This window comes from Scyliorhinus torazame, chromosome 7 (genome assembly GCF_047496885.1).
Source record: "Scyliorhinus torazame isolate Kashiwa2021f chromosome 7, sScyTor2.1, whole genome shotgun sequence".
In the NCBI taxonomy this organism is placed as follows: Eukaryota; Metazoa; Chordata; class Chondrichthyes; order Carcharhiniformes; family Scyliorhinidae; genus Scyliorhinus; species Scyliorhinus torazame.
This window is the reverse complement of record NC_092713.1, coordinates 218,790,688-218,814,475: the sequence shown is the minus strand read 5'-3', so window position 1 is coordinate 218,814,475 and position 23,788 is coordinate 218,790,688. Positions and strand designations below refer to the sequence as shown.

The 23,788-nt window shown below is 41.9% G+C and overlaps 1 protein-coding gene across 2 annotated transcripts; it reads left to right on the top strand.

Moving 5' to 3' along the window:
- Positions 1-10,012: 10,012 nt before the first annotated feature.
- On the top strand, positions 10,013-23,562 carry pwwp2a (PWWP domain containing 2A). 2 transcript variants are annotated; one of them, XR_011948305.1, is made up of 4 exons: positions 10,013-10,402; positions 14,893-16,572; positions 19,778-19,861; positions 22,826-23,562. XR_011948305.1 is itself a non-coding variant. In XM_072512065.1 (3 exons), exons 1-2 carry the CDS (start codon positions 10,245-10,247, stop codon positions 16,556-16,558), a joined length of 1,824 nt encoding a protein of 607 aa, XP_072368166.1. In that variant the 5' UTR covers positions 10,013-10,244; the 3' UTR covers positions 16,559-16,572; positions 22,826-23,562. The 2 variants fall into 2 exon arrangements, 1 of the variants encoding a protein (XP_072368166.1); XM_072512065.1 differs by lacking the exon at positions 19,778-19,861.
- Positions 23,563-23,788: the final 226 nt, after the last annotated feature.

Sequence of the window (23,788 nt, the reverse complement as noted above, 5' to 3'; positions counted from 1 at the left end):
TCCCATGGGAATGGTTTCCGCAGCACACAGACGCCATTGATGATTTAAAATGGGCCCTAGGCACTGCGCCCGCTTTACAAGTTCCAGACCCAGATTTGCCCTATGCCATCGAAGTAGCAACCCTATCAGCAGTACTCCTGGAAGAACGACACGATCACTTAGGACACGTAGCCTATGCCTCAAGAGTATTAGACCCCGTAGAGCAAGGATTCTCAGCCTGCTAACGGCACTTGCTTGCAGTCTTTTGGGCAGTCACAGTACTTTGCGTACATCACAGTCCTCAACCCAGTCACGATCTTGACCGAGCAAACCCCCACGCAACTATTACTAGACGGTAGATTAAAGGACGGTTCAGTCAGCCAAATCAGAGCAGCCAAAGCAGGATCACGCCATGGTCACTTCTGGCAATCACCCGAAGTGAATCAAACTCAGTCCAGGTTTCCCAGACCAATATTGAGGATCTATCTCAAGCCCAAAAAGCAGACGACACCCTCAAACAGGTTTTAGACGGCACCTTCCCAGCCCCCTATGATAAATGGAAGGACGCACTGACTGTACAGGACGGCATAGTTTTAAAAAACAGAATTTATGTGGTCCCCACCCAGGACAGAAACCAGCTCATTTACCAATTTCATGACAGACACGGACATCAGGGGATAGACAATACCATTGCCCATTTAAGACCTTTGGGTTGGTGGCCCGATTTAAAAAGCGATGTAACCCATTATGTTGAGAACTGCCTTACCTGTGCTCAGAACAATCCTGAACGTTACTCAGAGAAAGGACAATAAAGACACACCCGACCTGTGAATGTCCCTTGGACAAATTTGCAAATCGATTACATCGACCCCCTTCCCCCTTGCAGAAACGGTTTCAAGTACGTGCTGGTTGTAATCAACACCGCTACTAAATGGGTAGAAGCATTTCCCTCACGGACAAACACAGCAAAGGCCACCGCTAGATTTTGACCCAACAGATATTCACATGCTGGGGTCTCCCCCGCAGCATTGAGTCAGACCAAGGTTCCCATTTCACTGGCAGAGTCATGCAAAATGTTTTAACAATTTTTGGGATCAGGCAGAAATTCCATATAGCATATCACCCTCAATCCAGTGGCATTGTCGAGAGAATGAATCGAACTCTAAAAGCGACCATTAGGAAGATGGTGCAACAGAACAATACCCTGTGGGACACAGTCCTCCCATTTGCTCTCATGTTTAATCGGAACACCGTTTCCAGTTCAACAGGTTTCACCCCCCCACACTCTCATGACCGGACGGCCCATGAAGGATATTGAATATTTATTAGGCCTCGATCTTGCAAGCCTGACAGTAACTGCCCTCACCCACGAAAAAGCAGTCCAACAGGTTACAGATAACATTAAAGCGGCACAACTCGCTGCAGTGTCCGATTAGGCGCTAGAAAAAAGCAGAGTAAAACCTGCTTTGACAAAACCGTCCAACCCGTAGAGTACACAGTCGGTCAGCAAGTAATGGTTTCACTTTACAACTCCAGTTCTTTCCTCTCCCCCAAATTTGCAGGACCCTACTCCATTTCCGACAAACTGAGCCCCTCCGTGAACAAGATAACGTACCCCAACGGCAAAACTGGTTGGTTCCACATCAACCAACTCCAAGTCTACGGATCACAATGTAGCCACTCCCACCACATCTCGCTGGCAATAGGAGACGATTATGCCCCGCCCATCGACAACCTAGTCCAACCCCTACGTGAACCCTCCACCAGCCATGCCGACATTTCTCCTTTTTTAATTCTCTTCCCTGGACTGTGAGGTTCGATACGCAGAACCCCTTGATCTCTACAGAGTGAGACCTGGAGGCCAGGGAGATTCTTTGGTTAACTGGGTGTATGGGAAGAGAACAGTGCATTACCGTGTTGGGGTGTATGAAGCTCTCTATGCTCCCGGAGTCGATTCAGGCAGGATGTTTTGCGCCCGTTGATGAGCACGGTCATCGTCGCGGTCGAGAGCGTTCGGGGCCGAGACTGGTCCAGGGTCACCGAGGTGAGTCGTGGTAAAAGTTGAAGATTTTCCTCGGGCGGTGTGTGATCATCTGAATCGGGGTCCTGAGACTCCAGCCAAGATGGCGGCGCCCAAGGGTTCGCGCATGGCTGGGGGTGGGCAAGATGGCGGCGCCCACGCATCGCACGTGGTCCCTGGGGAACAAGATGGCGGCACCTGGGGCCCGCACGTGGCTCGGGAAAATGAAGATGGTGGCGCCCGTGGCCCGTGGAGAGAGTTGTCGTGGCGGCCCCGGTTCGCCCCCGGAGACAGCGGCGACCGCCTGGGCCTGGCATACCGCCACGAAATGGCCCTTTTTGCCACAACCTTTGCAGGTGGAGCAGCAGGCCGGGCAGTGCTGCCGGGGGTGCTTGGCTTGCCCGCAAAAATAACAGCGGGGGCCCCGTGGGTTGCCTGGTAGCCGCGCGGCACAAGCTTGTGGGGGGATGGGGATGCATCGGGGTCGGCCGCGGGTGGGTTCCACGTTGCCCAAGGGGCTGCCGCGTGGTCGGGGACGTACGCGCGAGCGTTTCTGGAGGCCACATCCAGGGAGCTAGCAAGGGCCCATGCCTCCTTGAGGCCGAATGTCTCTTTCTCCAGCAGCCGCTGACGGATTTGAGAGGACAGCATGCCTGCAACAAATGCGTTCTGGATTAAAAGTTCTGTGTGGTCGCTGGCTGAAACATGCGGGCAGTCACAGTTCCTACCTAGTACCAGGAGCGCGCGGTATAATTCAGCCAGCGATTCCCCCGTGATTTGTCGCCTTGTCGCTAGCAGATGTCGGGAGTAAACCTGGTTCACTGGGCGAATGTAGTGTCCTTTCAACAGGGCCATTGTGGCCTCGAAATCATTCCGCATCCTCGTTGAGGGTGTAGATCTCTGGGCTCACCCTCGAGTGGCGAACTTGCATCTTCTGGTCCTCCGAGGGTGCAGTCGTGGCGTCCTGAGGTACCCGTTGAAGCATGCCAGCCAGTGTTTGAAGGTTGCCGCTGAGTTTGCAGTGTGGGGGCTGAGTTGCAGACACTCCGGCTTGATTCAGAGCTGCATTCTTTAAAATCTAGTCCAATAAATTGATGCTCGATCAATGACTCCAGAAGCAAGATTGGATGACAATTGAAGGCTTTATTGGACTAGATGTTTCCCCCACTAGCGCAGGTACAGAATGCAGCTGCTAGGGAGACCAGACTCTTATACTCCGCCTTACTGGGCGGAACCAGCAGGCAGGCTTCACCAATGATCTTCCTGTCTCAGGTACCTCCCACACCAATGATCTTACAGCCTCAACCTAGGTACAGTAATACCCCTAATACCGACTACCACAGCACCTGCCCCTTTATTCGCCAAAATCAAAGAGAGTGATCAGAGCCCTGTTGAACTATTGGGTCCAAGGTTAAGGACCACCCCCAAAGAGCACAAAATCCCAGGGGGATAAAAGAGAGCACAGCCATGTGTTCTGTCTCTTTTGGTTCCGCCCTGTGCGAACCCAATTGCAGTAGGAACAGCCAGCTAAATTCAAGACCAACGATCGCTACCTGATGGATGAGCCCAGCAGAGTCAGAGCCACTTTCTTCGAACCAGCCTAGGGCAATCCAGATAAAGGCCTTATCCATTTGCACAGTGCCGGTCGCCCTGAAGTTAAGTATAGGTTATTGGAGCTGATAGGTCTAGTTTAACTCGTAGTAGATATTGTGTTTGCATGTTGAGATAACTCTTGTGTATGTAAATAAATCATCTTTTGAACTAACTAACTGGTTGTGTGGTCATTTGATCGATATAAGGGAAAGACTGTGGTTCACTAAGATAAATAGAAGTACCCACAGTATTGGCGACGCTGTTGGGACCGAAACAGAGCAACACAAGCCTCTAGACCTCTTCATGAGGTAACACACAACCTTATATCAGTAAGGGCATCTGATAACATCATTTCTCTTCCTGGCTGTTTTTTGGAGTGAAGTCATAGCTCTGAAGCCTCAAGAGTAACCAGTCCAGGTGCTGTGTATAGATGTTTCTTCTGGATCTGTCCTAGTGGCCAATAATCACTGATGAACGTTCTCCACTCTAAATTTTCTCCGATAGAGTTGTCTATGGAGTTTCTGAGATCTATACACAACTGCTAAATGTTATTTTTCTATGTTGCTTTGGCTGCAAATGCTGATTTTCCCTCATTTACCAGGACATCTCCCAGTCCTTTTGTAGAAATGGCAGAGTAACAAGTTTCTTTTTGTTGTTGTATGACAGACTGGTCTCCTTGCATACTACTTTGTTGTCTTTATTGAAACTCCTCTCATGGGACTCTAATCATTGGGATTCACCATTTTCTATCATCAGCTCTCTAGATTTGTATTTGTTCTGACATGTGAAGTATACTGGATCAAGCCCAAGAAACTTCTCAACTCTTGACTTTTGGAGCTTTCATTTCAAAGATGGATGTGGCTTTTTAAGTGCAGGTCTACTCAGGGTGGATCACCAATGGCAGAGCACACTTCACTTAATTAGTGATCAGGTTTTTTCGAATCACTAGCTTTCCGACAGCAGCTCCTTCCTCAGGCGAGGAAGGAGCTGCGCTCTGAAAGCTAGTGATTCGAAACAAACCTGTCGGACTTTAACCTGGTGTTGTAAGACTTCTTACTGTGTACACGCCAGTCCAATGCCGGGATCTCCACATCTTGATTATTGATGACATTGGACAACTTTTTGTAGTCCATGTTAAGCAGTGAAATAGGTCACCAATTTCTGATTTCCTCCCCCTTCCACTTGTAAATGAAGACAATAATGTCTTTCCTTGTGGATTCTGACATGCTGCTGGCCAGAAGCACACTCTTGCACACATCCAGCAGGTCTGGACTGATCCAATCACTCTGAGATGAATGGAATTCCACTGGTAAGTCGAGCGTCCCGGGGTTTTACTGTTTTTGAAGGACCTGCCAGTCTTTTTCAGCTTGTTTAGAGTTAGAGATTTGTATTGACTCTCCCACATACTGTTATCGAAGACCTCTATAATAGAGGACAGGAAGTTCAGGGATGCTCTCTGTGAACTTCATGTCATACAGTCCGGCATAGAAGGATTTACTGATCCTTAGTATGTCAGGCTACAGTGATGTTATTGAGCCTTCTTCTCCCTTTAGGCTAATGATTACAGGCCTCTCTGGATGTACCTTTTGGAAGGAGAAATGTGGTCATGTAACTTCCTGCTCCAGCGAATTGACTCTGAAGTGGAGAATGATCTTGAGGCCTCCATGTCAAAGAGTGAGGCTTACTGACACTTCATCTCTTGAGATCCTCCTCTACATTGACCTCCATCAAATGCAGTAGGTGTAGATTCTGCATGCTTTTCTGGATTCAGGACATTTCCCTCAGTCCCTCTTTCGCCTTATGAGCAGCTTTGAGGATGAGAAACTTTTAGAATTTTGTTTTGAATGCTTCTCACCAGCCATTCAGGGACTCAATGAGGATTTTTCACAGTTCTCTAACCTTTGTAATCCCCTTTGTCATGTTTTCTGGATCAACAATTTCCAGTTCAGTTTTCATGGCTCCTGACCAACCCTATAGTCTTGCTGTCGGTGACAGACAGCCAGTAAGAGGCAGTGGTCAGAGAAAAGTGCCAGTTTGATGTTAGTGGATCATGAATGCTTGGGACACAAACAGGAAGTGTCTTCAAGAATAGATGGGCCCACCTGGCTTCAACCAGGTGTATCTGTGCAATGATCCATCTGCAGGGTTGCTGAAGATGTCATGCATCTTCAGGTCTTTTACCAGTTCCATTAGGAATCTGGTCATGGTATCCAGTTTGCTTTCTACTCTGCCAATTGCCCAGCTGCATCGATAGTGTGGTTGAAATCACTGGCTGGAATGAACAACCTTGGTGTTACCAGCAGCAGTGGGAGCTGCTGAAGGATGTTCGCTGTTTTGAACCAGGCGCACAGATTAATTAACCAGAACGGAGGGTTTTTATGCATTACATCTGCTGTGAGGAAGTGCCCAACTGCAACCTCCTTGACTTTAGAGATGGTGATGTTTTCTCCCACAGCAGAACACCAGGGCTGGAGGAATGGGAATAATTTCCTTCTAACCAGATTAATAGTCGATGGGAGCAGCATCAGGATTAGTACCTTTCAGAGCTGAGGTGTGATATGCTGCACTCTTGTAGAAACAACAGGTCAGCTTTGATCTTGGCAAGGTATCCAAGGCTGAAACACATTGCGCTGTAGGCTTAAGGCTGTGCATGTTAATGGATGCAATTCTTAGACTTAATTTGAAGCTGTTTTATCGCTTCCCAAACCCATTGTCTTTGATAGTGCCGAACCTTGTGTGTGTTCCTGCAACAAAGGAGACCGAAACCACCCTAAAATCGAACTAAAAAAGCCCACAAACGTACACTTGGAATCTTCATGATCACGGTCTCTTCCCTGTCAGAGAGTAGAATATAGCCAGTGTGGAAGACTTTGTTAAAGGGTCACTCATGGGCCAACTTTCAGACCAATATCAAAATATCTATACAATCATTCACAACATGATTAAACATGGTAAGAGGTTTGTTTGCAAGTTTGTGGCAAGCATTCTGGAGGGAAATGTAGAGAGGGTTGGTGATGGTTGATCTGTGGGTACAGTCCAATATGATGATGGTGTTGGGCAGTGTAAGTGAAACTGATAGAAAATTTGAATATTGCGGCAGAGAGACATGGTACCAAAGCTTTTCACCTTGCACTTATCAGGACAAATGCAAGAATGATAAATTTCAAATGATTACGATAATTTATGCTACTGGTGAAAAGGGCGCTGATTGGTTGGCAAATTAACTTTAATTAGGTGAGGTATTGCCATGGGGAAAGCAATGGAAAACTGTAGGCTACCCAAAATTGAAAAAAGTTGCAAGGCTTGAACATATTCCTCTTCTTTTCAGAGAATGAATCACTGCATCTGAATGTATGGTGCTCCCAAAATTGAAAAAAGTTGCAAGGCTTGAACATATTCCTCTTCTTTGCAGAGAATGAATCCCTGCATCTGAATGTATGGTGCTGCTAGCAAGTGTAAATGAGCCATATTAGGAGCTTGACTCATCATCTTAAATTGGTTATTCGTTTCACTATTAGCACACTCAGGACTGTTCAGCAGGTGCTGCCCAATCACAGAATCAGTTCTAACAGTCGATGGGCTGGATGAGTATAGTCTGTACTTTGCCTATTACGAACAACTGTAGGAACATGCTTTTTGATTTGATCAACCAATTATTGGGACATACAACCTATGTACCTGGCATTGCACTGGCACTAAAATTCATGCATGACGTTGCTCAGTTATGTGGTAGACAGAGTCCATGAGTGGCATTTTCCACTAACAGGATGATGTTGTCAGTCCAGAAATTTAAGGCTGGAGTTGCAAAGCCAGAGGAGCTTTCAGATCCAAGGTAAAGCAAAGAAATGTGTCTGTAGGCAGGAGGGTGGCTGTGGGAGGGGACATGGGTAGTGCTTACATCATAAACAAGGAAGTAGATTTTGCAATGGCAGAATACCAGAAGAAGTCAATGGGGACAGATGCAAAAGGTAAGCAGTCAAGTGCAGAATAGGATTTAGATGGCCGAGTTCTGAATGAATGGGGAGCTTGTGTGGAATACAGCTCAAACTACATAAGTGAGCACAGCAGTCAATTTTCAGGGCGAGATTCATTTTTACCTGCTGAAAAACACATTTTTTCCTGTGAGTAAGAAGCAATAGCCAAGACTAAAAGCAGGACAAATGTATTCTCCAAAGGTGGGATAGGAAGAGGCCAAGAGGGAATTCAAAAGACTGAAGGTGTTGGTTAAGTAAATAATGTGAGATGTCAAGCAACACATGATTAGACTTCCACATTACATCACCCAATGAGTTAAATCCCAAACCTCAGAGATTAAGTTGAGATTATACAGGACTCTGGTCAAGATGTACCTGTCGCCTGTATAGAGTTCTGGACAATGTGATCTATATAGTCTATTCAGGGGCTGATTCTATGATTGAGCTATAAAAAAGTGCTAGATAGGCTAGGGATGCTCTGTCTCAAAGAAATGCATGAGTGAGGACTTTATTATTAAAATTCACAACAAAACAACTTGCATTTGCAGAGTGCCTTTAATGTAGTGAAAAATGTTGCAAGAGACAGATAAAGACATAGGTGACTACTGGTCTAAGTAGCCAATTTTAAATAGTGATGTAAAGGAAATAAGAGCGCTGTGGAGATGGAATTGCAGACTTCAGGCCTTAAGCAGGCGAAGTAATGGTCGATAGTGGTGGAACAATGGAACTTGGGAAGTACAACAAGCCAGAATTGGAGTTGGAGAAGGAAAGGAATGTGGCCATGAAAGGATTTGGACACAATGAAAGAGGTAAAAAAACACAGAACAATACTATTGAGTTATCATAGTAAGCCTAGAAAGAGGTTTTGGGACTGTGAAGCTTAGTACAGATGTCAGGAAGTATTTATTTAAAAAGAGGGCGATCAACAACAAGAATAGGTTGCAAGGAATAGGTTGGGCAGCACGGTAGCACAGTTGCTTCACAGCTCCAGGGTCCCAGGTTTGATTCCCGGCTTGGGTCACTGTCTGTGTGGAGTCTGCACGCTCTCCCCGTGTCTGCGTGGGTTTCCTCCGGGTTCCTCCCACAGTCAAAAGATGTGGTGAGGTGGATTGGCTATGCTAAATTAGCCTTAGTGTCCAAAAGCGTTGGGTGGGGTTACGGGGATGGGGTGGGGACATGGTCTTAAGTAGGGTGTTCTTTCCAAGGGCTGGTGCAGACTCGATGGGCCGAATGGCTTCCTTCGGCACTGTAAATTCTATGATGGGGATTGAATCGTAGACTCAATTATTAATGTTATAAGGGGGATGAACCAAATAAAATGGACTGGCTTGTTCATTTGAATTTGTCTAACAAAAAATGCAATATCACTGTGTGAATATCATTCAAGAAACAAATAGAGTAATTTTAGCATCTGGCAACTTTTTAATGGTTGTGGGAAGAATGATTTCTTTACCTGATACGTAATTAGTTCACCGAATTTAATTACTATAGTTTAACAGCTCTGACATAGTAAAACAGTTCCATAATTTTATTGGGTCAATCTTATGCTGAGTGTTTACGCATATGCAAATATTAATGAATGGAAACTGAGAGCAATCTGCTGAGAGTAGGCATTTGCATTCCTAAATATCTACAGACACCAGAGCCTGGCCTTGTTTCCACATTAAATACCAGTTTTAAAGCAGTTGGTACACTCCCCAACCCTGCTCTGTACTGGAGATATTGCTGCTCAGTAAATCACGTGCTCAGATTCCTGATTGCAACTTCAATGTTTTCTCCCCCTTTCATTTAACCCATGATAACAGTTTCTAAATCAATCATTTAAAGGCAGTAATAAGTCCCCCCACTGCTTAAAGAAACACAGCAATGCATTGAAACAAGGGGCCAGTTGCAAAGGAGAAGACAAGGATATTCAACAGCCCATCTGACCCTGGATTTTTTGGAGATCAAAGCACCATATCCTGCGAAACTCAATTTCTCACAAGCAACAAATGTACTAAACTTTGTATCCTGAAGCTCACGCACTGCGCCATCTATTGTATTTAGCTCAAGACCATTCGAACTTTACTGAAAATAGTTCACATGGGAAAAGAGGTCAAAGCTTTGTTCACACACGTGGGAGTGAGGCAAAGTACAGTAATGTTATTAATAGTTATTATTTGTAAAACACTTGGTTTCAGTAATACATTTAATAAATAAACCGCTATAGATTCCAATCAGTTACAGCAGATATCGCCTTATTTGCAACACGGTGCACTTTAATTGCGAATAGTCTCACGAGTTAGCAGCTGCTGTGAGTGTCAAGGCTGAGGTTAGTGATTGACAGTCTGTCCATCCATTCACAAATCTTCGGCCGTATCAGAGTGGTGCGGGTTCTCATGCAAACACCACGGCAAATCCAAGACAGACAGTTTTCCCAGCCAATCGCCGCCGCCCATACCATCACCAGACTGACAGACGAACCGACCAATCAGCGTATCGACACGACAATAGAGGCTCCCGGCACGGCTGATAGACAGCTCGAAGAGGCGAATAGAAGAAAGAAGATGTCGGGCACCGGCCAATAGGGGCGCAACAAAGAGGCGGGTGGTAGGCCGCCGTCCGCCCCGGAGCCAGGCCGGGGAGCAGTGGATCGGGTGCAGTAGAGAAACGGCGCTCAGGAGCGGGGAGGAAGCAAAATGGCGGCCGCGGGTGTTGGCGTCGCCGCCGCCGTGAAACTCCTGGCGGGTTCCGAAGTGAGGGTAACGGTGGATCACGTCGTCGACGATGCGTTGGTCGTATCCCTGCTCTTCGAGGAGAAGCTCTTCTCAGGGGTTCTAATGGATATTTCTAGAAGGTACAAAGAGGAACCCCCCTCCCCCCCCCCCCACCACCACAATAAATAAATTAAACGCCAAAGATAAGCTCCCTCCCACTCACTCCCCGAGAGGCGGGTGAGGCTTGAAGCTGCACCTGGAGGGTGGGTGTGGGCCAGGTGAGGTGGGACCCGAGAAGTGGCCGGCTGTGGGCCTAGGTGGGAGAGGGGGAGGCGCTAGCGGTCCACCCTTTCTCCGCGCTCTGCTGCATCTGGAGCTCTTGTGGCAACGCAGCGGCCGCAGGACGTGCGTTGGGAGAGAGGGGGGCACTGCCCAGCCAAGGCTCCAGCAACTCCTGCAGCACCGAACCCCGCCGAAATTCAAAGCACCCATCCTAACTTTTAATTTAATTCTGGAACTGCGGAGAAAGCACACAAATATCCCCCTTCGGATGACCACCTCCTTTCATTACTTTTTCTTAAATGTAGGGCTCATCACCATCTCTTAAACAAAAAAAGGCCAAACATACCAAATGAAAGGTCGCAACATGGTTTTACGGATGAACCAACTTCTATCTCCAAATCTAAATGCGTTGAATAGTTGACGTACGTCTAACTGGTCGCATTATCATTTGGAATAATTATATTTCAATTTCCATTGAAGGTGAAATTGAGTAACTTTATTCTTGTGTGGCAAGAAAAGTGATACATAAGACATTGGGCAGGATTTGTGTCTACATCAAAATAGTGTATTCCACATAAATAATTAACCAGGCTAATAAAATAAATAACACTCTATTCGGGTGAACTTGGCAATGCACATCTCTTAAAAACAAACTGTTCTTTTGTAACAAACAACTTTTAAGAGAAATATATTTTAGCTGTAGAGTCTCAAGCTATTCATTCAGGTAAAGGTCTTGAATGTATCGCAAGGTTTTTTCTGGCCCTCAGATTTGCGTTCGAAGCCCACCTTCCTGCGTGCCCTTCTCTCAATCTAGCGAGAGCTCCAAGAAGCCCCAACATAGTAATATGTGCAGTGTTTGGATCAAGAATTGGAAATTCTTCTGGTAGGTGGGGCAGCTCAAGCCTCCCATGCAACGTGAAACCAGTCTATTCCCAGATAAAAGAACACATTTTCATAAGGTTCCCGATGCATTTAATTCACAGGGTATCTTCTTTGTATTTTTTGAGATATGTTTTTAAAATAAATTAGATAATTTACCCAATTCTTTTTTCAATTAAGGGGCAATTTAGTGTGGCCAATTCACCTACCCTGCACATCTTTTTGGGTTAGGGTGAGACCTGCGCAGACACGGGAGAATGTGCAAACTCTACACTGACAGTGACATGGGACTGGGGTAGAACCCGGGTCCTCCGTGCTACGGTTTTAGTCACTATAATATTTAGTATTCCTAGATCAGATACACCATAGTTTGATAAGACAGTAAGGTCCCAGCCTCAAAAGAATAACCACCTATCTAATTCTGCCAATGTGACATTTGTCCATTTTGCATAGCAGCCATCCTTGAGTGAAGTTGATTAATGTAAAATTAAGATATGAGAACTAGATTCAGACTGCTACGATTTAACTGGCATAAAACAGAGGACGGTACAGTGGTTACCACTGCTGGCTCAAAACCAAGGAGCTGGGTTCAATTCTGACCTTTGGTGACTCTGGTGATTGCACTTCCTCACCGTGTGTGTGTGTGTTACCTCTGGGTGCTCTGGTTTCCTACCAGTCAAAAGATGTGCAGATTAGGTGGGGTTATGTGGCAAGGGTGGCGGAGTGAGCGTAGGAATGGTGCTCTTTCAGAGGGTCGATGCAGACTCAATGGGCTGAATGGCCTCCTGCACTGTAGGAATTCTATGATTCTTCTATGATTATATGGAGACCTTACAACCAGCAGACAGAGCATATCTAGGCTATATTGCAGAGATAGCTGTAAAATGAAGAACCATTTGTCCCTCCCAAGTATATTTTAGTTTTAATAATACATGTTGAAAGGACTTTATAAGTGTCTATCTGCTCCAATTATTGAAACTATATGAAATCTATTTAGAATTTATTTTTGTCACAGCTTAGAAATTGATTTTACTGGCCATATCACCCCCCCATCATTGCCAGGATTGGTATTTTGGGAGTGACATGACCATGGTATTTAGCAACAATTCTGAGAGCCAGGATGCAGTTGCTGCAGTGTTACAGAAACCTATATTTATATAAGCGAAATTAAATAGCCACAGGAAAGCGTTTCAAGAACTCGAAGTCAAAAGTCTTTCGATTGCATCTATAGTATACAAAGTTAAGAAATTTATGTAGGTACACCATAATCTGTCCCAGCCCGCCCCATGGCATTGAGGCCACAATCAGATCAGCCATGATCTTATTGAATGGTAGAGCGGAATCAGGGGGCATACTGTTCCTAATATGTGTGTTCATAAAACACTAGTTGGTCTAATGTCAAAATATTTACCCTCAATGGTATTGGCAAAAGTGAAAAATTGCAATTAAAATTCACTGGGAATGGAGGAAGTGAACCAAATTATACATGGTTTTACTGTCAATGATGGCCTTTATCATGCAGGAAAGGTGAACATTTGAAATACTCAACTTTTGGAAGATTACCTAAAAGATGGGATTCTGAAAATTAATTTCTTCTGCCATTTCTAATGGTAGATGAGAACTGAAATATTCATTTGGCTTATCTTTGCTTCTAAATGAGGGAATTAATGCAAAACCTTAAGTAACAATAAGCAGCTGTTAGAAATCATTGAACTAAGAATGTACTAAATGGTAAATATATTTTCTCTTATTAATGGAGTAATTTGGAAATTGAAAAAAACTTTGAAAAAAAAAATTTGAAAAAACAGTGGATGCATTTATTTACTAGCCAATCAATGTAGTTGAGAGTTCCATTAAATAGCCTAGCATGGGAAATAAGTTTATTTAGCTCATTCCATTCACTATACTGCAACTTTGTACAGCTTTGTCACTGCTGAGATGTGTGATATATAAAAAAGTTTGTGAATGAGAAATGAATTCCAAATACTGTTTTAACGGTATTAGTCCAGAAAAATCATAGGTGAGTGAGTTAAAAGACCATCTTTGAGCGGGAATGAGCTATGTGCTTGAAATTTTGTCATTCTTTCCATATTATTCACAATGCATTATTGTGTTGCATAAGTTTGAAACATTAATGCAAGGACAGCAAGAGCACTTCTGGGGTTAAATGCCAGCAGAAACATTCAAAGCTCTGCTTTAATTTGGATTTGATCATTCTACTCAGCAATTGGCTATCAGCATTGTAATATTCTGCTACTAGTGGTCTCGGGTTCGAACAATCTAACGTGGTTTAAATTAATCCTGTCCTCTAATTGTGGACAGATATATGCTGAAATGTAAAAATCAAAAGTAGATGTTTAATAGCCATCACCTGGGAGAGGATGCATGTGAGCTGAAGTATGCCATTTTTGTGGGAGTGGGGGGGCAGACACATCTGTTCTCGAGCCTGCCACCACAATGGACTTTTTTCATGTTTATGAAGAATGATTTTAAGATGGAGAGACTAGAATTCCACGTGCATAACATCCCAAAGTGGGAATAAACAATTTAGCAGGTAGTTATTTTTGAATAAAACACCATCTCTAAGAATTTGCAAGGAGGACAATTAGTTCCTTGATGTTCTGAATTAAATCTCCTGATTGCAAGTTATTAATTTACAACTAAAATTGGACTAGGAAGTCCATATTTAAAAGTCACTTGATGGATGAGATGCTAAAGCATTGTACCAACAATCTGTTTATTGCTGCATCTCCATTTTGGACTTTCTAGCTAGGGCTCAAATGAAAGCTTGTTTAATTGATTTTATAAACCAGTGTAAATGATGGTAAACTTGACAGCTGCTGTTCCGCTCCAATCACATCTGCTTGTTAAACAAGAGGGTCATTTACCAGGTAAGCAAACACCCAGAAAGGCCATTAACTGCAACTCTCAACAAATTGAAATAAGTTGTGCAAATCTCTTTTCTAGATAATATTGAGAACGAACGGAACTGAACTTTATTTTGATAGACATCTTTTAAGTCTGTTTGGTATAGGACCTTGAATTAGGATGACCGTTTCATTTTAAAAGCCATATTCTTGAGCTGTAACAGTTTTTCCTAGGAGGTTTGACCATGGAATGTTTTTTTTTGGCAAGTTACATTGTAATCCATATATACACGGCAAAGAAGATTTGAGTCCAGTTAAATTCTGCAGCAAAACTAGTCTTTCCTGTCTATTTAAAAAAGTGTAGCTCTAAACTCTTATTTTGAATGTGGGTTGTATATTACTAATAGTTTAACGTCACTTGTATTATCACTAGTCATCAATTTAGTATTTTTAAGCTTATTTGGTCGAGTTGAAAGAGATCCAAATAATTCAGGAATAAAACAGTGCTTGAAGATCAGTGCTTTTTATTTTGGCAGTAAGGTTGGGGCAAAATGTGAAAACCTGATTTTAGGACTGAACACATTTGTGCTATACCTTCTCAGGTTTGGGCCCTATGGAATTCCTGTGACTGTGCTTCCAAAAAGGGAATACAAGGATAAAGCTGACTTAATGCAACTTCAGTGTGAACAATTCCAGCAACAGACCCAGCAAAATTCAAAATCTACAGGTACTTGTGAAACAGCATCTTTGGTACCCTCTGCACAACCTAGTGTAGCTGAAAACCTATGGACTGCAAAACCTGCACCATTATTTTACGAAGGAGCATCTTATCCTCCTCCATTGTTTATTAGACATACGTATAACCAGTCTATACCTCAACCTCCTCCAAGAAGGATTAAGCGGCCTAAAAAGAAAATGTTCAGAGAAGAGTCTACTTCCATAATGAACTCTATTAAACTTAGACCAAGACAGGTTCTGTGTGATCGATGCAAAAATAGTATTTCTGCAGATAAAAAGGAGTTGAGAAGGGGTGGCAGCACAAATGACACTTCTCGAAATGAGGACAAGAAACGAAAAAATGATGGTATGCCTGCAATGTCAAAGAGACTGAAAACTGACCACAAAGTGGAAGCGAAAACTCAGTATGATGGCCAGAAGCGAAACACTGTTATTAAAATTTCAAATCTATCTACAGGCAAGGGCAAAGTAGTCAAAATTTCTTCTCAAGTGCACAATTCCAAAATGCAGTTAAATCCCAAGAAAGTGCTACAGAACAAGAATGTAGACCACACTAAAGCCAGGGAAGTGTTGAAAATGGCCAAAGAGAAAGTTCAAAAAAAACAGCAGAGGGAAGTTTCATCTTCTGGTAATAGCATTCCGAAAGTTCATTTTACACGGCGCTTTCAAACCTCCAGCTCTGTCCCTCTCCCTCCACGGATTCGTTTAAAGCCACAGCGGTACAGGAATGAAGAAAATGACTCTGCTTACAAGGCGAAACTTGAGAGACTACGCATCTGCAAGACAGCCTCCAAAGCGCTGCCTCGCTGCACTTCTTCCTGCTCAGCAGGTGAGCAGCCTTCTGAAAAAGATAGTCCTACAAAAGAGTTGGAACAGTCCACTGATGAGAATAAAGACACCAGGGAAATAAAATGGCCTTGTGAGCAGGATGAAAAGCAATTGGGGAAAAGGGGCAGAGGAGGCAATATAACTGTTTATATGACCTACAGTCAAAATAAATCTGACTCTTCTGCCTTTTCAGTTTGTAGTAGTGATAGCACAGATGATATAAAATCCTCGAACTCCGAATGTAGTTCCACTGAAACATTTGACTTTCCTCCAGGCAGCATACATGTACCTTGCTCCTCCTCCTCAAAAGAAGAAAAGCTCACTAATTCCTTGAAAGTGAAAATCTTTACCAAAAATGTCTCTAAATGTGTGACTCCAGATGGCAAGACCATATGTATAGGGGACATTGTTTGGGCCAAGATTTATGGCTTCCCCTGGTGGCCTGCCCGCATACTTACTATAACTGTAAGCCGGAAAGATAATGGCTTTTTAGTAAGACAGGAGGCCAGAATTTCATGGTTTGGGTCCCCAACAACATCTTTCCTGGCTCTTTCACAAGTTTCCCCGTTTTTAGAAAACTTCCAGTCACGCTTTAACAAGAAGAGAAAGGGCCTTTACCGTAAGGCCATCACAGAGGCAGCCAAGGCTGCAAAGCAGCTGACACCTGAAGTGCGGGCCCTGCTGACACAGTTTGAAACATGAAAACATCAAAGAAGGTAGGCAAGTCAAGCGGTTGGGGTTCCACTAAACTGATGCCCAAATTTAAATATGTCTGACTAATTGAAAAACTTCAAATTAGGCTCATTGGTTTAATGAGTGCAATTCAATAGAAGTTAGTTTTAGACTGAGGATGGCTTACTGGCCATTAAAAGTGTCGAGGGGAAAAAAATAAAATTTAAAATATATTAATTTTCATTACTCCAGCATTAAGGGCAGGAATTTGGTAGACAGTAAAAATAAACCAAACTTAAATCCAAGAACAACCCCAATTTCTTTAGGCCCAGTTGCACTGGAAATCTTTCCTACATTGGGTGTGTAGGAGCTGCAGCCTTGATGGACTGTAAGCTAACAGTAGAACTGTTTCTAAGTTCCTGCCCTGTTGATGTACAGTTTGGATGTTTTAAGATGGAATTTCTGTTTCAAGGTCCACCAGGGAAAAGCATATTTAAATTGGTTCTATAACTGCCAATATGTTGAGATGGCCCTTGTATTTGCTTCTATATAATTTCTAGTGCTAACGATCAAAAGAAACCATGGAATTGATTGATACAGATATACTTCGGGAACTTATTGTCAAATCCTGTTATTTTGAATAATGGTCCTGTTAAACTGGCGTAAGCATATTGGTTCATGGATAATCTCTATTGTATGGATGCTTTATATTAATTTTCCTAATTATGTTTCTTTAAATACAAATCCTACAACTGGTGTGTAAATCAATGATTCATGGTGGATGACTTGTACCTGAACTGAGCCATTGCCTAAATATAGGTGGGTAGGCAAGACATCGCCAACTCTGGACCATCTATTTTATCCAATCAATGGCTGAGCCATGCAGCACAAATTAAAGAACTAGGTGATTGGATGAGATGAGTAGGGGGTTTGCCCAAAGTCCAAGGCAACATTTCTGAAGCAACATAAATGAAAATGGTTTGCTGATTGTGGAACTAGAGATAAATATTGCTACCTGAATAATGTTTTAAAGAGAGACATGTTGCTGAAACATTTAAAGCCCTATCAGGACCACTATAAGAGTGCTAAACTTCAAACCATCACAACAATTTATATGACATGAGGTGGTGACTGGCAAATTAGATCTAGCTGAGATGTTGCCATGGAGAAAGCAATGGAGAACTATTGGCTCTCTGAGCTTCTGGGTAATTCAAAAAAGGTGCAAGGCTTGGACATCCATTCATATACAGGGTTTGTCACTTCTAGCAAATGTAAATGAGCTACTAGGTATCTTAAATTGGTTGTTAGTGTAGCTATTATTGCATTCAGGATTGTTTAATTCCTGCCCAATTGCAGAATCACACCTCCGATGTTTTATTTTGGGTTTTGCAAGTGAAGTCTGATCGAGTACGATCTGCGCTCAGCATGTTTCATTGATTGCTCATTATAGGCAGTTTGATTTAATCAGTCAATTGGGAGGAGTGTCCAATGTATCTGCATTTCACTGGTACTCATTGCAGGGTAGGTAGCAAGTCTTTTTTAGACTGATGGCAAGATACTGTTGGTGGAAAACAATTTGCTTAACCTGTTCAAACTTTTGAGATACTTTGGCTTTCCAGGGTAATTTGAGGTACACTGAGCATTTCTCAGGCTCAGGTCTGAAAATTGTGGCCTTTGGCCTATTTGAAAGCTTGTGCAATATATCATGAATAATAATCTGATTGGGATAGCTCTGCACTCTATTTCTACATCAAGCTTGCAAGATGAGCAAATGGATCTGGGCCCTAAATGCAAGAATGCTGATAAGACCAATCTTATAGTGAGTGCATGGAGCTTTATGAATCCCAACATGTATACAGAGTGGTAAAGTTAAGCATGCAGTAAACAGTGAAGAACACATTAGCAGATTTCTCAGCTAGCACGTCGAGCAAAGGGAGCTCCATTTCAAAATCCTGAGTGCACTAATAGCTACACTAGTCAAGCGTGTAACTCATTGCTTGCTAGACGTACTGTAAATTCACATGCAAGGACCGTGCTCCTTTTTTGAATTACCTGGGCGTTTAGGGAGCCTATAGTTGCCTGTTGCATTCTCTATGACAATACTTTGACCAACCAGAGTAGACTTATCAATCAACCCTTTTCTCCCATTGTATAAATTGTGATCATTTGAAATTTGGCATTGTATGTTGTTCTGACGAGCGTAGGATGGACAGCTTCAGCAACATGCTTCTCAACAGAAAAATTGAAGTCCTGTATGACCAAGCAACTGATTGTGGAACCTTGCTACGTGTGAAATTGATCGGTGGGTTTGTCTTTCTACCATTGACTGCACTTTGACTTTACTTCCATTGTCATGTTCTGAAGTCTGAAAGGACACTACATCAATAAAAAATGTTTTACTTCCATTTTGTTCCTCTATAAACAGTGGTTCCAGGTGCAAATCCTCTGGAAATATAACCGGGATATCTGAAGTTTTCAAAAACTGAACCCAAAGTGTTTGTCTTTCGACAGTGGTCACTTTAGAGATGACAATGGAAACATACAATTCTTGCAGCTGTTACCTAAATTCATTTCTGTGAAAAATTGGGAGCTTCCGTTCCTGCCACCATCTTTGTTTGCTGGTGTCTCATGCTCATCATGAAACTCATATTCAGGAACCCAATGTCAGAATCAAGCACTTCTAAATGTATAATCAGGGTATGGGCAACATTAGTAGCCATGTTAATTACCCATTCCTAGTTGTCGTAAACGCAGAGAGCCCTGTCAGTCCTATGTTGAAATTGGAAATGTATGTTGATCAGACAGGATTGTGGTGGTGGAGCTTTTCAGCAATCCAGATTAAAGCTCCCTCTTATCACAACATACCACAGCCTTAACCTCAGAATAGCACTTTTACTGTGCCAGCAGAGGCTTCTGAGGGAAATTGTCAATTTAAGGACAACTTTGTGCTCCAGGCCCAAGCTTGCTAGTCACTGGGTTCACACTGTCCATAACCATTTCACACACGGCACTTGTCAGCAAACCAAGAATACTTTGATTTGAGATGAATTTGAACAGAACTGTACCATCTAGTTCCCTCACCACTTGTTACTATATGTTGTATTTTATCTTGCTACACGTTACATTGTGCAAACCAAGCCTGAAAGTGTGTACAATGAATGGACCAGACCTTCACTTGCAATGTAGAAGAAAATGTTATTCTATGTTTCCCTTGCAAAATATTGACAATTAACTGATTAAACTTGACAGATCTCATGTGCCGTGAAACAACTACCTTTCTGAATATTTTTTGCACAAAACATGCCTTCCTAAGTTAAGTATCAACATTACCTTGTAAGCAGTTTTATTTTACTGTGCGTTTTACAGGTTTTGAATTATAAATAATTTCAATTATTTTGGGGAGCAATATCTTTCATCTGCCTAATTCTAAGCTTTCTTTTCTCTGGGGCTGATGGCGAACCTATTCCATCTGTCGCAGTTCCCACATGCAGCCAGGAGATTAGGGCCAGGTTGCAGAACATATAGACTTGTATATAATCCTAACATGGAAGTGAAGTACTACTTAATTTTCTTCCTCTTAACAAGCTGCAGTATTTTGAGCTGCATTTCTAACAAAAAATGGCAACATTTGATATTTTAAAATGGTCAGATTAAGAATGCTTGCTATTAAGAGTGAAGGAATTTGTTGCATAACAGGGAAACTTGCCATGGGGATAAAGGGATGTTTTTATTGAATCCCCGTTTGTACAACTTTCATGTCAGGAAAAGAAAATGGCTGCAGCAAAAATATTCCTGAAAAATGCTTGTTCAATTGATTATATATTCATAAAGTTATGCCCAAGTAATAAGGGGCAGCATCAGAATTGCCCAGGATAATTTAAAAAAAAATCAATGTTTGCTTTGGCAAGACATGCATTACTTTGGAGGGGAATGCTGAGTTACTCTTACAAATGTTGGATAATCACTTGCTGATTCATTGATAATTGACTATACCCTGCTGTTTCAATAGCTTTGAATATATGACTACTGCACATGCTTACCAGTTCTAAATCTTAATAGGAAGAGGAATTAATATTTGTATATCAGCACTGTTGTCTTCCAAATGAAACTAGCTTAACAAGCCATCAAATCAGCAGTGTTCGAAAGCAGTGCATTGAGACCTAAAGGCTTCCACATCATAGAATGCACAGCTGTAACCATATTAAATGGATAAAAGCAAGATAAGGACTGAAATACATGTTCAACAAGTAATGGAGAAAGTAGGACAACATTGCAGCCTAGACACCAAGATGTCTTTCTTTCCACTTCCTTTAGCTTTATGTACAGTTCCCCACGTCATTTAATATTTAAATGTAAAATAAAATTTTAATTATACAATTGAATAAGGAAGATTGGTAAAACTTTAATACCACTATCAAAACATCATCTGAAATTCGGTACTCTAATCTACCACGTTGTTTGGCAAATTACTTTTTCTCTCTTAGTATGTAGGTATTGTACTATGTAGGTTGTGCAAAGCTTAACACGATTGTGAAAAATAAAATATGCTGCAAAAAACATTTTCTTAGATATAACAATTTAGTCACTATAGCAGGATGTTCAACCCAATGAACTGCTGCTCTCAAGCTAGCATGGAGCTTAAGACCTGCTTCAATTAGTCTCAAAGATGCAATAATGCATCTCTTGTAGTAAGAATGTATGTCTCCAAGGTCTGAGAAGGTGAGTATATAACAGAAATAGAAGGGAGAATTGTGTCACGGTGATTGATACTCTAGAGACCTGGATTCAAATCCCACCACTGCTGACAATGAAATTTGAATTCAATAAAAATCTGTAATTGATGACCATGAAACCATTGTTGATTGTCCTGAAAGCCCAACTTGGTCCCTGGTCTGACCTACATGTGACCCCAGATCCACAGTAATGTGGTTGACTCTTACATGCCCCCTGAAATGACCTAGCAAGCCACCCAGTTCAAGGGCAATTAGGGATGGTGGCCCAGCCAGCGATGCTCACATCTCATGAATGTATGAAAAAATATATATAAGCAATGGGCTTTTAAGTTTGATTTGTACTATCAAGTGGCTAAATGTAGACATTGGAGTTGGGAGAGAATGAGAATACTGTCATCAAATAGAACACCCCCGCATGCATTGTCTGGGTTCACAAGTCACTATCTTCACTTGAGAAATGGGATTTAAAAAGGACAGAAAGTAAACCAATCGTATTTATGGTGTGAAATGTCTGGCAAATCACATTTGTTGTCATGATACTTATATAATCTGCTGTAATTTTATATGAAAACATAAGAAGGTTGTCTTCTGTGGGGTGGTTATTAGCTCAACTGAAAATTGTATAACTATTCTTAAGTCTAGTATTCTCTACATTCGGAGACAGATGCTCAGTTTCTTGCATTCCATTCTTTCTCCGGCTTCCCTTCCCCACCCACTGTTGACAGAACATTTTTACTGACAGAGCGGCCAGTGATGCACTTTTACAATGCTTACCGAGCAGGGCACATGGTTTTCATCACTAGTGCTAGAAAATCAATTAGCACTAAGGACAGTTGTACTTATTGTTTAATAGTCTTCCATCCAATACAGCCTGTAAATACTTTGGCCAGGGGGGTGGGGGGGGCGAGATTTGGATTTGCATTCTTGGAGCAGCAACTTCTCAAATGGTTGGTAGGTTATGATGCCTGTATTTGTACTTTCAGTCAAAGTAATTTTCAACTTCAGCTTGTGACGATGTTATGACCTAATCAATTTAACTATTTCTCTGTGTACAATTTCTTAGTGCTGTCAAAACTTCAGTTAAGGTTTCTTTCCACTTTCCTTCCTTAATGTCAAATGTTGAATAATTGGAAGAGACAGTCAACCACTAATTATTTTGTCCCCTCAAATCAGGTGCAATTTTTTCTGTGTCCTAGGTTGGAAATCTTGGAATTTGCTTTGTCAGCTTGTCCTTTGATTAGAGGATGACTCTTTTGCTATTAAAGACTATATCTCCAAGGAAAATTAACCATGGGTTAATGTTTACACTATTAGCTACAAAAATACTATTACCATTATCTCAAACTGTCCCTTTTCACTTGTGTGCACACATTAGGTGACTTCAGTTTCAAGTAGTGATCAAAGGGAAAAAATCTTAAACATAAACCAAAATAAGTGCTGTGTACTTAAAATGCAGTGTGACAATGTAATTTTGTAACATGACATATGTAATCCTGTTTTGCTACTTTAATTGAATTATACTTATTGTGACTCTAATTTGTTTATTTTCCCTTTTACTTTTTAGCCCAACGACACTAAGGCTGCTGTTTCCTAAGATGTCCACTACACTGCCATTTGTTGGCTGCGACATGCAGACACCCAATATGCCATCTTGTCTGGGGGTAGGGGAGGGTGCTGGAGAAAGAAAAATTAAAAACCAGACAGGTTATTCATAATTAAAGTAAACCTGACACTTGTACTTACTGTACATTGCTTTCTCACGTGGAAGATGGAAGATATTTTTTAACAAAGATTTTGCAATTCTTAATGCATGTTGAGATTTTTCTGACATATATATATATTCAGTATATAATGACCCACTTGAAATGGCGAACTCTTTCTTAGAAATTCTTTTCATGTGATGTGCCCTGTTTAAAATGTGGTCACTGGATGAGTCCACAGTTAATGAATTCAGACATTTCTTACAAGTACTGTAGTCCTTTTTTTATTTTTTTATATAAATCCTGAGAGTTGGATTTTAATTATGAATTCAGTTTTAGAAATTGAACCATTTGTGTCAGGGATTTTTTTTACATGTAGTACTGTATTTGCTCTCCACTGGTTTTTGCTTAGTTGCTTAATATTTAAGCTATGGTCCACATTTTAGTTTTGTCTTCGTATCAAAAGGAGCCCAGTGTCAATTATTTTGTGGACTTCAATACATTTAATTATGTGATTCAGCTTTAAGGTTTGCATAAAATTGAATGTTTTAAGAATGTGGTGTAAAACAATTATTCAAAAGAGATTAAAATTTAGATTGTATTATGGTTGATGTTGGTCTTTAAATCACTTCATGACATTGTTTTCAAAATATTTCACCACCATAAATGGGAGTCTTGAGATTCATGTGGCCCAAATTGCACAAGAAATATTTCAAAGAACTTGCCTGCAGCTAGTGTCTAGATATTGCTGTGATCAGCTAAATATTACTAGCCTTTACTCTGACGATAGGTTAAGTTTAAATTGAGTAGCATGCAAGACTCAAATC